The sequence below is a fragment of the Sipha flava genome, unplaced genomic scaffold (genome assembly GCF_003268045.1).
Source record: "Sipha flava isolate LNK unplaced genomic scaffold, YSA_version1 34_pilon_pilon, whole genome shotgun sequence".
Taxonomy (NCBI): domain Eukaryota; kingdom Metazoa; phylum Arthropoda; class Insecta; order Hemiptera; family Aphididae; genus Sipha; species Sipha flava.
This window is the reverse complement of record NW_020273045.1, coordinates 2,766,126-2,783,315: the sequence shown is the minus strand read 5'-3', so window position 1 is coordinate 2,783,315 and position 17,190 is coordinate 2,766,126. Positions and strand designations below refer to the sequence as shown.

The 17,190-nt window shown below is 31.3% G+C and overlaps 2 protein-coding genes across 6 annotated transcripts in view; one reads left to right on the top strand and one right to left on the bottom strand.

Annotated features, from left to right (window-relative positions):
- LOC112687515 (FGGY carbohydrate kinase domain-containing protein) overlaps positions 1 to 17,190 on the bottom strand; it is a 42,412-nt gene that overhangs the window by 10,349 nt on the left and 14,873 nt on the right. Inside the window, exons 1-9 of one of the 5 annotated variants that reach the window (XM_025560260.1) lie at positions 15,663 to 15,831; positions 8,004 to 8,182; positions 7,712 to 7,823; positions 7,204 to 7,447; positions 6,983 to 7,110; positions 6,716 to 6,895; positions 5,921 to 6,122; positions 5,061 to 5,211; positions 473 to 547 (exon numbers count right to left, since the gene is read on the bottom strand). In XM_025560260.1, coding sequence (XP_025416045.1) covers positions 473 to 547; positions 5,061 to 5,211; positions 5,921 to 6,122; positions 6,716 to 6,895; positions 6,983 to 7,110; positions 7,204 to 7,447; positions 7,712 to 7,823; positions 8,004 to 8,177 — 1,266 coding nt within the window. In that variant the 5' untranslated portion in view covers positions 8,178 to 8,182; positions 15,663 to 15,831. Of the gene's footprint in view, positions 1 to 472; positions 548 to 5,060; positions 5,212 to 5,920; positions 6,123 to 6,715; positions 6,896 to 6,982; positions 7,111 to 7,203; positions 7,448 to 7,711; positions 7,824 to 8,003; positions 8,183 to 8,256; positions 8,388 to 8,587; positions 8,625 to 9,347; positions 9,569 to 15,662; positions 15,832 to 17,190 lie in introns of those variants that run through there. The other 4 variants (XM_025560257.1, XM_025560258.1, XM_025560261.1 and 1 more) reach the window with 4 other exon arrangements.
- On the top strand, positions 10,625 to 12,463 carry LOC112687517. Its single transcript, XM_025560263.1, has 2 exons — positions 10,625 to 10,753; positions 11,737 to 12,463. Exons 1-2 carry the CDS (start codon positions 10,697 to 10,699, stop codon positions 12,352 to 12,354), a joined length of 675 nt encoding a protein of 224 aa, XP_025416048.1. The 5' UTR covers positions 10,625 to 10,696; the 3' UTR covers positions 12,355 to 12,463.

Here is a 17,190-nt window from a genome sequence, read left to right as displayed (position 1 = left end):
AGGGATATAAAATATCTAATTCATTCATTATATTCACCAAAAAGAAGTATTTCAAAGTCCATTTAACTGTTCAACTAAGTCATAAGAAAAGAAAAATGAAAAAAAAAATTAGGTACTGTACTAGTTCCTACAGTGGTAAAATGCTGAGGAATTTCTATGGAACACAAAAAAATAAACACCCCTTAGAACTGTTGACTGTTGTGAACATAATCAACTTACATTTTAAAAGGATAATGAGTTAAAATATTGAAGCAAACGATAGACATTTTTATGAAAAAATATCACCTAAGCATAATCTTAGGGTCACAATTAAAATTACTATAATATTATGTATATAATGTTAATGTAAGCAACACTTTCAGTTAAATCGAAATTTTAAAAATTCAACGCTGTACATGATTATAAGTTCATAAATATTTATTATACTTTCGATATCTTTGTTGAGTATATTATATATCCTTCATTTACTTACACACAATGCCTGAATCGTGGCCAAATAAATGAGAGCTAGGTTCTCTAGATCCGTAGAAAGTGTCAGTCCAACTACCTGAAATGTATTAAAAATTATTTGTTATATTCGACGTATGAAATAGATCTGCTCGTTACTTATTGCATAAATGCATCGAAAGGCTTTATTATTCATATTATTCTATTAAGACGAAAGAAAAATAATTTTATTCCCCAAACAGAACTCGCCTAATCATCACTTTAAATGATAAACTCATACATACACATCGTGTAAGACCCTTGGACCGGCCATACACGATGCAGTTAGAGAGGTTTATTACCTGCGCAGGTAAACCGGAGCGTGTATGCAAGCTTATTTTTATATAACTGTACAGATTTTGAGAACTGTACTTACAGTTCTCCAGCAAGGTCATATTTACCATTAAATAACTATGGTCTTCGTTATTAGGGGGACTCGTATTTTTATGAACTTTTTTATATTTTTAGAATACAACTTTCATCGTATAAAATATAGTATTTAAAAAAAAAATTGCGTTACATGCCATATTTTTTTATTTTTCCTAAGGGCCTCAAAATGCCTAAATTATGTCATGTTTTACAGAAAGAATTGAAAATTTATATTTTTTGCTTACACAGTATCGCATACCGGAACGCGTATGTGGTTTACCTAACAACTGTACAGATTTCAGTTCAGTTTTGTGTATTTCTCCGTTCATTCATTTTTAAAATTATTTAATTTAAATTTAAAATGTTTGCACTCAGTATATCAAGTCGAAAGCGCAATCAAATAATCGAGGAGTTTATTGAGTTATACCAAACAAAACCTTGTCTATGATAAGTATGTTAAAAGTAAGAATTATCACTGTTGCGTAAAAAGAGATACAATTTATAAAAAAGAATTGAAAAGCATAAGGTGTCCGAGCTGATGCTGTAAAAAAAATAGTTGTAAAAAAAATTTATAATTTGAGATGTACCTAATGTATGTAAAGAGAAAAAAAATATGAAATGCCCAAGAAATCAGGGGCATCACTAGACGAATTGTACAAACCTACGCTGTGGTACTAAGATTTATTTAACTCCCTGGGTGATCAAGATATTCAAGATAACTTTACGCGTTTTTATTTATTTTTATTTTTATAATTAATATCTAAAACTATACTAATCACTTCGAGCGCGTCCATCATCTTATTTGTATGCTATGGTAACATATAAGCATGGGTAGATCTAGGGGGAGGTTCAGGGGATCAGCTTACCCACAGTTAATATTTGTTGACAAAATTGGCTTCTTGGATATTTTTTGCTCTTTTTAGACCTTGATTTGGATTCTTGGGCAGTTGGCCCATCGGAGTTACTTGAAAAATGAATGCCATGTATATTCAAAATTTAAAATTTTTCAATTCATAATTTATTTTTTAAATTATATCGTTTTAGCAGAAAGTTAAGTAAATCATATTTTATTCCGTACGTTTATTGCGCTGATAAAATTAGATTATATTTATTAATCGTAAATATGTCATTATTGGTGGTATCACTAATTCTAAAATATAATATAAATATACTTATACACTTTTATGAGCATATTGTGTTTTTTTTTTTACAATGTATTCATTTCTAATTCAGTTTCATCCCTAATAAATGGCCTCTTGAAATGGTTTGACCCACAGTTCCCCGACTCTGGATCCGCCCCTGCATATAAGGTTAACTGATGGTTAGGTTTGCTCTAATAATTTGACGATTTACTCTAACGTGCGTTCCACATTGTCTATATTGTTTCACCTATACTTTTTACCTGCACAATTTCCTTGCGTAGGCAAGCCGCATCGTGTATGCTCGGCCTTAGAAATACTTTGGTCATTGAAATAATTATGCTAACCGACGGTGTTCCATTTCTTGGCCAATGAAAATCCGTATTAATTATTTATAAATACTAATAACCCAAATAATTGACATGTCATATTATAATATTAATTCATCGATATCTTCAAAAGTTCTATTTTTCAATTATTTTCGCGTGAAATCAATATAAAATCAAAAATCTTTAATCTTTGGGTAAAAATATTATATCAATTTGATAGTCTTGTTTAGATTAACATACAATTATAACAATATCACATATTGTGTTATTTCTCAGTTGCTGTTATTTAATTTGCAGATTTGCATTATGTCTTCGGTTTTCGCAAAAATATTGTACAATTATTTTACCATAAATCAAGTTCCTTGAAATTTAACACATCGTAATGATTACATAATATGCAAATTCAGGGCCGTGGGGAGAAATCAAGGTCCCCAAGCAGTGGCGCAACCAGGATTCGTTTTCGGGAGGGGTTGTGAATTTGGAAAAAGAAAACATTTTTGACAAGTATTTGGTGGGGAAAAGGGGGTAAAATTAAGTTAGGTTTATGAGTAAAATATTTAAATTACAAATTAAACTGTTTAACTTCTATTTATAGATAATGCACGTTGGAAAATAATTTACCCTCATTGAATATTTAAATAGGTACCTATTTAAATAGGTAAACTTTATTCATAAATCAAAGTCTAATAAGTAATAATATAATAATTTACATTTTAAGATTAATTCTCCATGTAGAGTGCTTTGCCATTTCATCTATCACCAAATCTGCTTTAACTTCAATATCTGTATTTATAACCTGTAGTGTTACGTAAATAAGTTTTTAGTCTCCTAAGTGTAGAAAATGACCTTTCTCCTGTAGCCGTTGTTACTGGCAATTTAATTAAAATTTGTAATAGTTTTGAAATTACTGGATACACTTGAAAATCACATTGAAAATATTTATCTATCAGAAATGTTTTGTAATGTTTGACTGATTCCTGGTAATCACAACTTTGGTACCACAAGTCTAATTCTCCAAAACTTATTTGGTCACTTACAATAGAATCAGAACAGTCATTTAATATGCCCGCATACAAATTTAAAATTTCTTTAAATTCGAATTGAATTTCCTTAGTAACAACTTTTACGCCTGGCTTTGGTAGTAGACAAATGAAACTTTTTAATATGGTTTGGTGTTCCAAAAATTTATTTTTCATTTGGTCCAAGAAATTGTTAATAAATGGAATAAATATTGAAACACGATAATAATGTTTTGGACAGTCAGTGGCTACATTTTATCTCATTGATTGCTTGTCTGTGATTCTCGGAACACAAATATTAATATTTAATTCATTACAAGTATTTTTAGTTTTCTGAAATATGAAATGAAATTGGTTATCAACATTATTTATTATGTTTTGAACTGCATACTGTGTTTGACAAACAAAATTTAAAGTTTTTTCCAGGTCCAAGTTTTCAGACTAGAGGAATTTGCTCAATGGTGCACTTAATGAATATATTTTTACTAAAATACTCAGAGAAATTTGAAATTTAAATTGATGTATTGAGGTATTTAACTGGTTTGCTGTTGTAGATTAATCTATATCTTTCCATTTATATATCTCATCTAGAGCATTAATAACGGCAGGCTGGATCTTATGGAATATCAATACTGCATCATGACGTTCTACCCATCTTGTAGTACAAAATTGCTTTAGTTTTGATGATTTGGATTCTGGTACTATGTTTTTAATAGATTCTTGTAAAATATTTTGCCTTTTAGGATATCCAAAAAATGTACAAACTGATTGCATTATCCCCATAGAATTCCTAATATCTATTACATTACAGCTGTATAATATTGCAAGGTTAAGGCAGTGAGACATTTCATATTGTCATGTTATATTTTTTATCAATTATAATATGAATTACGATAGTTGTAGATATAATATTATATCTACCATAGACCTAATATGTCTATGATATTTACAACCGTCATACGAATAATATTCATGTCAATTGACAATCCACCGTTTCGCGTATTTAAGATAAATAACTTTTTTTCCTACGTAAATTTTGTAGAAACATCAGAAAAATTTCGGGGGGGGGGCAAAACCCCCCCTAGTTGCGCCACTGTCCCCATGGACAAATTTAATTATTTGGGTAGGTTATTAGCACAATTCATGTTAGTGATCCATAAATAGCTCGACACCATGACCAAGACGTAGTAGACTTGATCAGGCCTCGGGCTTTTTTTGAAGCCCTACAGCCCTGGCTGCCCCTCCTTTTCGTCGGGCCTGTGCATATTATACGATATATGATTGCTAAAATCTAGTGCCGTATCAATATACTGAGTGAGCAAAGTTTTCGAGATTTATTTTATAGATACAATCTGTATGAGTATATGTATAGGTACGTAATTACTAATTATAATTGTATCTATTGCTATGGAGGTCTAGTTCAATCAGTATTTAACTAGACCACCTATATTTATTACTATCATATACTTCAAATATAAATTAGGTAGTGAATAAATGTTGAGAATATTTTTGAGATTACTGTGGGTATAGTTCACTAAATATAAAAAAGTGAACATAATGATTATGTAACTGCAGTATTTTTATATATACATAGGTGTCAAGTTGTTTGTATAATTTTTTTATTTAGCCTTTATAGCCTTTAATGGGGAAAATTCCCTGATCGTACCTCCGTTGAGGTTATAATTAACAAAACAAATGTGTATATAGATATTTGTTACCATTCCTTTGAGTGTGGGATCCGCCACCGGCGATCGGTTGCCATGGAAGTCTGGGTACACGTGAAAATCTTCGGTCAACCTATCGATCGTATCTAAACCTCTGTCTGCTGCCATTTTCACCAGCAATTCGTTTAGACAATCTTCCGGTCTCCTTTATATATATTAAAACAACAAACTTTGTGACTTAAGCTTATTGAAAAAGAAATCGATTATACCAATAATTGATATAGAAATTTACATCCATACCAATAAATCATAACTTAGCGAATTCATATTTTGAAATAATTATTGTAAATTTAAAATTTAGTCTGGCAAGCATTTAAGAAGGCTTAGTATATCTAATAGGTTAGGTATTACCTATACTAAAGGCAGAATATTACACAATAGTTAATTTTTTATTATTTTAATTCGAAGGTTAATATTGTTTGTGTACATTTTTAATATAATTTTGGGCGGAGCGATGGAGGGCATTTTTAAAATATGCTACATCTGAGCACAAAACGTATATAAATGCGCGCTACTTACCGCACTAGAGTGTAGCATGTGATACGGTAATCAAAATATATTGGTTAAATTTTTAAATATTTTATGAAAATGAAAAATTCAAATAAACCTACTCCAATTACGGTGAATTTGTGAAAAATGCTTAAAATATGAAATGGTATTTGAATGTAGGTACTATAGTCGGTTATATGAATTCGTTTAAAAAAATCCTGATACATTTAAATATACGTATTAATGGGATGTGATAGATTTAGACACATATAACCATATATATTTGTATTGTGACAAATGCGGTAAAAATAATTCGCCATCCTTTATACAGGTACCATCTATACTCGGATTGCCAATAAACTTACCTACCGTCCGGAATCTTCAAATCCTTAAAAGCAGGATGATTGCTGATGACGTGGTCGATAAGTTTGCCCGTGGCCGATTGGCCTCCTTCCAGCAACCACATTCCCGGCACCATGGCCCCGTAGTACGGTCCCCAGACGCCGTCCACGAACACTTCTTCGTCGCTGAGCAACATGTGACAAGTTGATGTGCCTCCAATCATCACTGAATTTGCGTCATGAAATATAAGAACCGATTTTGAATTTACGCGTACAGTGTACATGCTAAATAATACAAATTTGCCGTTTACAAACTACTTATGCATTACAGATTGGCGAAAAAAAAACATTTTCTCCACGCCATCCTTTTGCGTGAGTTTATTATAGTCCAGTCGATTGTAATTTGTATAATATTAATTAGTAAAATGTCTATATTGGTAGAATATATCAGAGTAGAAAAAGTTTTAATAAGTTGACTGCCGAAGTATTTCTATAGGGTTGTCCTCACACACCATGAATACCAAAACTGGTACTCACTGATTTTTTCACGTATGCCATTATATTTTTGAATGGTTAGGTTGTAAAAATTACACGGGACACAATTAACATATATAAAAAAAATAAAATAATACTCGAGAGACAATTTACATCAAAAAGGTACAACGGGACTTAACTTACAGTCACCCAATATTTCATACGTTGAGAATTTTCAATACTGCAAAAATGTACTCAAGCCAAACATTAGTGAGTGATAATTTTCATAAAAAACAGGACATCAAAGCACGTCATATATGTGTAATAATAATAAATAATATTTACCCAATCTGTTTTTAAAATTCGTTAAGTCTTTCAATCCTACTCCAATCATTCCCAATCCTCCGGCGTGTGCGTCGATTAGAGACGTGGCCACCGGAGTACCGACGACTAATCCCATTTCTTGAGCCGCATTCTTGCTCAAGCCATTGCCACAAGACTGCCCGGGCTGGAGTATTTCGTTTCCTGTTTAACAATGTTGTTGGTTTTTTTTTTTTTTAATATGTTCATCACATTTGAGCGCGGAAACATTTTTTCAGAAGAATTTCTTACCTATCGCGGACCAATCATTCACGCTCAAGTCTCCCAAACCAATGCTTTCGAAATATGAGCGATCCCAATGACCACCAGAGGACCGTTCAGCACAGTACGTCCATTTGCAGACCACAGTACACAGCGATCTGCAGTAAACAATGTAAGAATTTGTTAGTTACCGAATATGAATGCGTTATAGCAAATTATATAGCATGCGTGTATAGATGCTATTTGCTAACCTGGACAGTGCATTCGTGGCTTTCCAAGTTAGAAAATCAGGCAAGTCGAAAAAACGGCCCACTTTGTTCCAAAACGTTTTATGCGGCAAATTATTTTTCAACCAAAGTATTTTTGGTGTTTCCATTTCTAACGATATTTTACCTCCAACATACTTTAATACTTGATGATGAGTCGAATTAATGAAATCCGCCTCATTTCGAGCTCTATGATCCATCCACAATATTACGTTTTGTTCTTTTTCTCCTATAATAAGTGTATAGTAATTATTTTACACAGTCACCGGAAATAAAAAACAAAATTATGCAGTATATTGCGTCTCTCGAAAAGTACAACTTTTCATCTCATGAACTAGTTTCTGCACTTGTCAAAAAATGTAAAACAAAATTGCAATCAAAATACATCCAAGAAATCAAATTAAAAAAAAAAAAAAATAGTAAAATAATTGTAAATATTCAAAAAAATGTTGTTTATATTATTTATATATCTATGTTTAAAATATTTTCTCACCGTTTTTGCTCACTGATATCGGAAGTCCGTCAACGTCTACGGCTACCAGGGAACACGTAGCATCAAATCCAATACCTTTGACTTCCGAAGATGGTACTTCTTCGGTGACTTCCTGTGTGCGAATAGATAATGTACATAATATAGTAGGTACGATGTCCATGTAAACGTTTACCGTACTCAACACAATTGAAAAACAAACTTCGCCGTGTGTTGATTATGTTCATACGAGTACAATTGTCATGATTATTAAAATTTATAGGATATATACATTTTACGTTTCTACATTTCTTACCCGTATGACTTTGCAGCAACATCGCCATATGTCTTCAGATGATTGTTGATAGTAATCAGTCTCTGGATTCCAAGTTTTAATAGCGTTGGTGGATTTTTTCAAAATTCGCCCAACGCTATCCACTAATGCCGCTCGGACGCTTCCAGTCCCTACGTCCACTCCGACATAATACATTATTACTAAAAGAAAAAAAATTAATATAATATAATAATATTATAACATTGTTATAACAATAGTTAAATATCGAGCTAACGTGTTTAGCTAAATAAATAAAATGACGAGGACAGTTTCTGAGAAGACAATTTATTAGCAGTTGCTTGATTTGATTTTTTTTTGATTAAGATTGTAATTTATATCGAAATAAGTTATAACGCTGACAACTGACAACTGAAATACAATTGGTTAGACACATACGGTAGGTAAGAGAAGTTATGTAAACCACTACTTTCGATTTGAAATATTAATAAGCTTATAATAACCACGAGTAACGTGTTTTGATGCTGAAGTATAAACTGGTTAAGATGAGAACACCACTATAAAATGTGTTACCGACTTATAGTTATTATTGATGAAATTATACTTACAAGAATAATTATGAAATAACATACAATATTATATCGTATCGTGTTGATGATGAATGATTATCAAAATTGATTATTACAGAGTAGGGCAAAAATGTAACTTAAAATCAATGCACATCGATATCAAAACTCTATATTATTTCACTCAATCCGAACAAATATAAAGATAACGCGTGAAACAAAATATAATCACATCCATATTCAACATTGATTAGTTTGTCTCGTGGCATATTTCGGTCATAGATCCGCTGAAAATGCATACAGAAAACATTGGGAAATCGGACAGATAGAGAACCTATGTGTATTCAAAGATGAGTTGTTCGCAGTGGCAGTTACATAATGCCGTGAAATATGTCAAGTGAAAGTTTATAAGTGTAATGCGAGGAAATAGTAAATTATGTGACTTTTTATTATATTACCGGACCATTTATTGACTTCGATGATATTCTTATGAGATTTGCTCGTTTTAACTAATGATATAGACTAAAATAAAAAAGTGGGAGTCGTGCGGCACATACATAACGTACAGACAAGTTAAGGTAAGTGTATAATTATTTTAAAAATTGCGAGTGGTATACAAATCGAAAATAAATCCATTATTAATGTCCACATTTATAAACGTGATATTGGTATATTATAATATCTAGGGTCTAGATAAATATACGTTCGGTGTCACCCTTTGACAGCGGACACGAGTGGACTCGGATTCTGATCCCTCGACACTGTTACACTGTTAGGTGAACAGGAAGCACGGGAAAATTACCTTCTACTTCTCGCAACTTATGACAGGCTAAGGCTGCTTCAACCAATTTTTTCACCGAATTGGCCGTTCCGTGTCGGTCGGTTCTTCGCATTGTGGTGGTTACGCTGAAGAAGAAGGACGATGCGTTCCATACGCTTATGTGCTGCGAAGGTTTTATCATGACAGGAAACGTCTCGTCTACTAGGAGTTCACTAAGAGTCCACTAGTTATCGGGTTACCATTAGACTCGAGTGTTCTGATTCTCTTAATGCTGGAGAACCCGTCCAACTGGGCTACGGTTACCCGTTTCGCGACAGACGTGTGATGGCCGTCAAGGAGGACGCGGAATGCGATAGATAAGTTCGACAGGACATGGCTCCCACACGACGGGCGGGAAGGAGAGTGGCGGGAAGGTGGGTTGTCTAACTTAGGTGGCGGGTGTATCACTCATTTTCTCAGAAAAAAAGAAAAAAGCACTTAGATAAATAAATATATTTTTATTTTGAAAGATAAATAATTATAAATCAAAGACATTTGTTATAATATTAAGTTATTGCAATCATAATACATAGGTACCTACTGATAGATCGTAAACCCATAATCAATACAGTTATTATCGTATTATCTTATTGTTTGAAAATACCCAATAAAAACTCGTTTTACAAAATTATCTACATCTAAAATGCATTATACTTTTATTTATTAAATTATAAAACTTAATCTAATCCGAAAAGTGTCTTCACTGGAATATTTCTTTACATTACAACAATAGTTAATATTTGCTCACCCAATGGTAATATTTTTCATCTATTTTTATAATGATGAATAAACAATATATTTTAATCACATTTTTGTCTTTAACGCATGAGCTACGCATATATTTTTTGCTGGTCTATTAACGGTTCTGTTTATATTTTATGTTATTACTTACTTATCATTTTTTTTTTTGTTTTTTTTGGTAAAATTCCACATGCCATGACATCATAATAACTCAAGTGTGTATATATGGTTAAAATAAAATGTTTATTTATATATAAACATATCTACTAAAACCACAATAAATAGGTTTGCATTGTTTCTTCTATTAGATTTACAATTCCATATGTAAAACGCGTTTACCAGATGTGAAGTAATTTTTCTAATTTTCTATTTGTTTTTCAACAAAAGTAATCATAACAAGGTAATTATTTAAATATATAACGTTTTCTCTTTTCTATTTGTTCTCCGTTTACACTAAACATATGTTATAACACTTGCATGATATTACCTTGTAAAGTATAAAACCACGCAGTTTTTTTATTTAAAATTTGTTCTAAACAAGTATATCGTGCTCACTTAGGTATAGCTTTAGGATTGAAAAGTTTAACGCAATGGGAAGTTACACATTTCACGTGGCTGTTATAGCAATATCGTGCATAGCACTACAGGTAATAAATAAATATAATTATATCAACGCATTATACAGTAGTATTTTTCTGAAGTTATTGAAGATATTAATTCACAATCAGCAAACGTTCGTATCGAATGAAAATCCGGATAACTGTACGTCTATTATACTCGTAATACGCCATATGTATCACTTGTACGCGTAAAATTAAGAAATTGTCTTCGACGTCAATTACAATTTAAACATTGCAAATGAGTTTCTTCGTTTGTAGGTCGTAATGTACTTTGATAAGGTTAGCGAAGAGTGAAAAGAGTTCCAAACAAAAATTTTAATGGCAAAATGGAATACCAGATAAAAGTATGTAATATTAAGAATGCGATTCACAGTACGACGATTACATTTACATTTTTACAGTTAGAACTACATGTAATACGCATATTTAATTTTATAAACCACGTCTGTAAATTATATAGTTGGATTTTTAATTTTATTTTTTAAATTTCTGATTAATTGCTTGTTTGTATATAATAAGGTATGTCCAGAGGGCGTATAACGACCCGTAAAAGTTTGAGCGACTACATAAGAACTTCTTTAAAAAAAAATTCCACAAAGATTTTAAATTTATTGGAAAAACATTCCGTGAGGGCATTCGCACCACTACTATAAAAAAACGATACTTATTTTATTTCCATAAACATGTAGGTACAACGTAGTCTGACAGCTCGACAACTCAACGTGCGTGTCTATTATATCCTACTTATAGAAATTATAAATGCATATAATATCCATGTCAAAGAAAATGTACTATTTTCAACTAAAATCCTAAGAGAATAGTAAAAATAGGATGGTTTACTATTTCAGAATATATAAAATTAATGATTTATTTCGGAAAAAGTACTCTATTGTGATTGAATGAGAATAAGGTGTGATATGAAGGTGAAGGGATATCGGAGCAATGATTTACATACGACATGCGAACAAAAATCGTAATGCTACATTAAACAGGTATGTTTGTGTATACAGGGTGTCAGTTATGCCGAGTTGGAGAGCAACGAACCCTTTGAGTTGGATGCACCAGAAGAAGTGGCGATACAATACGATTGCGACGAATACCAAGCGAAGATCTGGGATAAGGCTTTAGACAATATGGCGGCAATGGAGTTCGTGAAAAACACGTTAGGAATCATCAAAAAAGCGGGCACTAACGAGGTGTGTTCAGACACGATCCGGTCTCTTATAAACTTCATCAAAGTGACGGGCGCCAGTCCGAATGCACACTACTCTTTTGGAATGATGATGAAGATGATTGCGGTCATTATTAGAGAAATTGACACATCCGGTACGTCGGACCAGTTGAAAGAGACCGGAAAAGTTTTCAATCAAATAGTCGGAAATAATGACGCCCAAGATTTGACGTTGAAATTTATTAGAAAGTCCATGGATTTGCTGAAAAATCCAATGACAAGGGAACGATTATTCAAAATGCTGAAAGCCATAGAGAACGCGATGAAACCATCCGAAAGCGAGATGATAGTCAAGAACAGGCTTAATCAAGTCAAGGGGATAGCCAAAGCTCCCGTAAGCATTGTCAAGGGTGCCTTCGGCAGAGTTGGAAATATGATGCGATCTGTCACAAAATAAAATAATTCTCGTAAAGAAAAAAAAATGTCCACCCCCTATCAATTCCTAGTCCAGTCAGTTTCTTAAATTTTGTTCAAAACTTATGTGTGATATACATATATGATCTTTATACATGTATAAGTTATTTCTCATTATTTTTCTTTAGCAATAAATTATATTAATATTTAATGTTATTTTCTTATTTACACAATTGATTATTTAATTAAATTATAGATTTATTATAGAAAAAATACTTCATTGATCTTTAAAGATAAGTACTTAAAATAATTAAAATATTAGTGTAACAAAACAATTCGTTTTTAGATAATGCCTTTCTGTAATAGCACCTGCAGACAATTAAATTAAAAAAAAAATTGTTTTTCAAGTGTCTATCATAGTAATATAATACTTTTCTTGAATACTCTATCCATTGTTTCTATCACATTAATGTCAATATTTTCTTTTATCCTTTTAGTCACAAGTGTTACGGTAGTACAAAATCAAAATCATATAGGTATATAGTTGATTATAAAATGTAAAATATGTCAGTTATAGTTATAATAATAATTATCATAATAACTTCAAGTTATAAATCAATAATATTTTATGAGATGCATATAACGTACAGCTTAATAGATACGGTTACACTGTTATTAACAATTATAGATTATACGTGTAATTTTTTTATTAAAAACAACGCTTAGCGGATTTATGTGCATGTAAATTATATGAGGTAGGTATAATATGAAATGGGTACGTTGAACATGCTTATAAGCACGTTTATCAACGATTATTTAATATATTAATAATTGTTGATAAACGACTTTTACTCTTAGGCACAAAACAAATAATACTGAAATTATTCCAAAAGCTAAAATTATTTAAATAAATACGCTTATACTCGCAAAGTGTATAATTAAGTAGAACAAAAGTATTTATCCAACGTAATAACATTTACTATAAATGTATAACCAATTAAAATACACGTGTTATTGTACCAAATACTAAATGGCAAATGTATATATTGTTTTTTTTCGTAACATATTATTTTATTTTTTATTTATTTATTTATTTATTTATTTAAAAAATACGGGACGGACCCTATAATACAAGAATAAACAATATACAATGATAAAAAATAATAGTATAAGCTCTAAGTAAACGAGGCTCAATTTTAGAGGGAGAATGAAGGGTCAGTGTTGGCAATGTGCATAAAGACAGATGATCGGTGAGTAAGGTATCATAGTAGTTTGAGGAAGATAAGGGTATGCGGAACGGAACAGATGATCGTGTGCGGCGACAGGGGATATTAATCGAAACACGAGATAGTGATTCGTGACTGTCAATTTTAGAAGAAAGAAGATTAGAAAGAAATGCAATGTTAACTGAGTGACGACGGTCAGCAAGACTCTCTAGGGAAAGTAAGCGTTGGATTGGTGTGTAATCATGAGGTGGACAGGATATATTTAATCTGTATGCAACGTGACGGAGGAATTTTCTTCGAACCCTTTTAATCATACTACGTGCAGAGGCGGTGGACGGGTCTCAGAGTATGGTTTCATACTCAAGGAAGGACGAACTAGAGAACAGAAAAGAGTTTTTAATGGAGTGAATAAGTGAAAATCTGAAGAAACACGATTTATAGTGCCAAACAGCTTAAGAGCTCTACAAGAGATTATTTGAATATGTAAATTAGGTCACAAGTTACATGTTAAAGTAAATCCTAAATCTTTTACAGAATTATTACAAATTTTCAAGGGGGTATTGTTGGCGGAACAAGTATAATTTAACACAAAATTAATTCGACAAAAATTCATTACTGAGAATTTTACTGAGTCCCAAAGATTCATCCCATGACACTAATCGATAAAGGTTGTTTTGGAGTAGATGACAGTCAGAGATAGATTTGATACAAAGGAAGATTTTCATATCATCAGCAAATATAAGAAGTTTGGCATGTTGAAGGATGGAAGCGGCTGAGTTAACGAATAAAGTGAACAGAAGCGGAGAAAGAACAGTACCTTGTGGTACACTCGATAAGGGTGTAAAGTGGTCCGAAGAAGTGGAATTAACAGTTACCCATTGGATCCTGTTTATAAAATAAGAGCGAAGCCAGGAAAGTAGGGTTTCACCTATGCCTATAGAGTCAAGTGTTGACATAAGATGATTATGATGAACACGGTCGAAGGCCTTGGAAAAATCTGTATACATTACATCTACTTAGCAGTTATCCCGGAAAGAATCAAATATATATAAATTAAGGCTAAGATTACAGGTAACAGTTGATCTACCAGGACGGAAGCCATGGTGTTCATCAACTAGGATATGATTTAAGGAAGAGCGAATCGAGTTAAGGACAAGTGTTTCAAATAATTTCAATAAATTAGGAAGGATAATTATTGGACGATAGTTTGTGACCATCTGAAGAATCACCGGACTTCAATAATGGTCTAATTGAACCAAGTTTAAAAGCAAACGAGAAGATGCCTGAGTCAATAGAGCGCCTAAACAATAATCATAACGTTCTGCTAGAACAGAACGAAGTTTGTACAAAATCACCCTGTATACCATCTGGACTAACAGACTTTATATTACGAAGGCTATATAAGCATTGGTAGACGTCACTTATCAAAAAATGGAAATTTGACGGGAGCAAAAAGTTATTGATAGGATAGAGATATTATAGAGTATATTTATTTTATTACTTATAGAGTATAAGTAGGATATTATAAATTACTCTTCATTCTATGTTCATTCATCAGTGTTGGATTATGATCATGAAATAAGAAGGGTAACCTTTTAATTTTGGTGAGGCCATTTCACTAAAATAAATTTCATTTTTTTTAATTAGATTTAGTGATTTGTAATAAATATTAATTAAAATAAGTGTAATATACTTGTATGTTTTAGTACAGTCACAATTGATAAAATAGTAATTAATATTTATTAACCAATGATTATAAAACATATTGTGGCTCCTTTAAATTTGCGACCCAGTGTTATAGGCCTCCTTTGATCCAGCTATGTCACTCATAATTTCTCCTTATAATTATATCATAAAGTCCAGATGGACTCAGCAATAAGCGAAGATATGTCGTGAAATCGCGATGAAAATCATTTTAGCCTACTGTTTGGTTGATTGAAAATAATTAGTGATGTAATGTTTGTAGCACTTCATTTTTATCAGCATTCAACACGTGATTATGCGATCATCGTAAATGGAGTATGCGATTATAAGAACAAACACAATTATTTCAATCTCAAATAACCGAAAAGTACAGTACACATATACTACTAACGCTAAAAAAATACAAAATACGAGTACTTACAATCTTAATTACTTCTTTCGACTTTTAACGTATGTGCTTAATAACCGTCAAAAACGACGTTTAACGACATTCACAGCGAAACTTTCTAAAAAGTCAAAGTGTTTAAATACTCGGAGTATGAAAAAACAACTGACTTGTGATAGTCACGACCGAGTACTGACCGACTTAAAATAATGCCTATCTCGCTTGATAAGAGGTAACCGACACATTCGATATTTGATTATAGTTATATGCAGAACATGTAAATATAGAGGTATAAGATCACCAATATTTAATTATTTAATGTTTTAATCGAACTATCGGTAACTTTATTCGAATACTGGACGTCAGTTAAATGTTTTTAAAATACGTATTGTACCGTATGTTATATGAACCGCCGATAGTAGCGTATCAAAAGAAAATAATTAAATGAATTAATATACTTCATATTATTTGAAATATTAATGTACACCAATTATAACAATATTATATTTTTATTTACATACTTTAGTAATAAACAAATAACATAATTTAGCAATACGTAAATTCACAACCATCACAATCTCATGATCTCAGAGATCGTAAGAATAATTCAATTTTCGATTTTTGTTGATTGGATCAAGGTTTTTTAGCGAGATTGAATAATTTAATGGGAAATTCAATAATAACGTTGGAAAATTGCATTATTTTTATCTAACCTTATCGTTATAGTATGTTTGTTAGTAAAAATTAGACGAAGTACTACTAAGTACATCGAACACTGTTGGTTTTAATAATGTAAAGTAGATACTTAAGAATATTCTTGTCAACAAATGAAAAAGAAAATGTACTTTTAACAAAGACAACACTTGATTTATAAAGTACATCGAGTATATTGTAATTGAACGCTTAAAAAATAAAATAAAATGTATTATAACTGATTATTATTTTTTAAGTAGTCTAACGGACCGTCTACCAACTGAGTTCATACAATATAGTTTATTTTTTTTAAATTTTACCATTTACTTTAACTACGGACTAAAATGTTGGATAATTAAAAATGAATGCAATGAAAATAAGCTTTAAAAGGTTAAAATTAATAAAACGTTAAATTCGTGATGGCTTTAAGAAAATAACTCAACTAAATTAACTAAAAGATATTAGTTATTTGTCTAATACAATTTTTCTGTGACCAATGATTGATAAACTAATTGGTTGTTAAGAATGATTGAAAAATAGTAGCTGATGTGATATATGTATTTAATAAGCTATTTTATTTTTTTAGGATATGGACGATGTCATCATATTATTTAAATACTCTTTCTTAAATACTGTTTCCATTTTTAATATCCATGATGACTATGGCGGTACGTAATCATGTTAATCAATCGCATGAATAAAACATATGAGATTCCGTCTTAATTAATTAGTACATTACGAATAGAAATTATCAAACTATTTCAACAAGTTACAATTAAAAAGTAGAAAATATCATAAGATTTTAAATTCTAGAAAATTATTAAAATTCCGAGTCAAGTATTAGTATACTTTTATTAATCTACAAATTTTA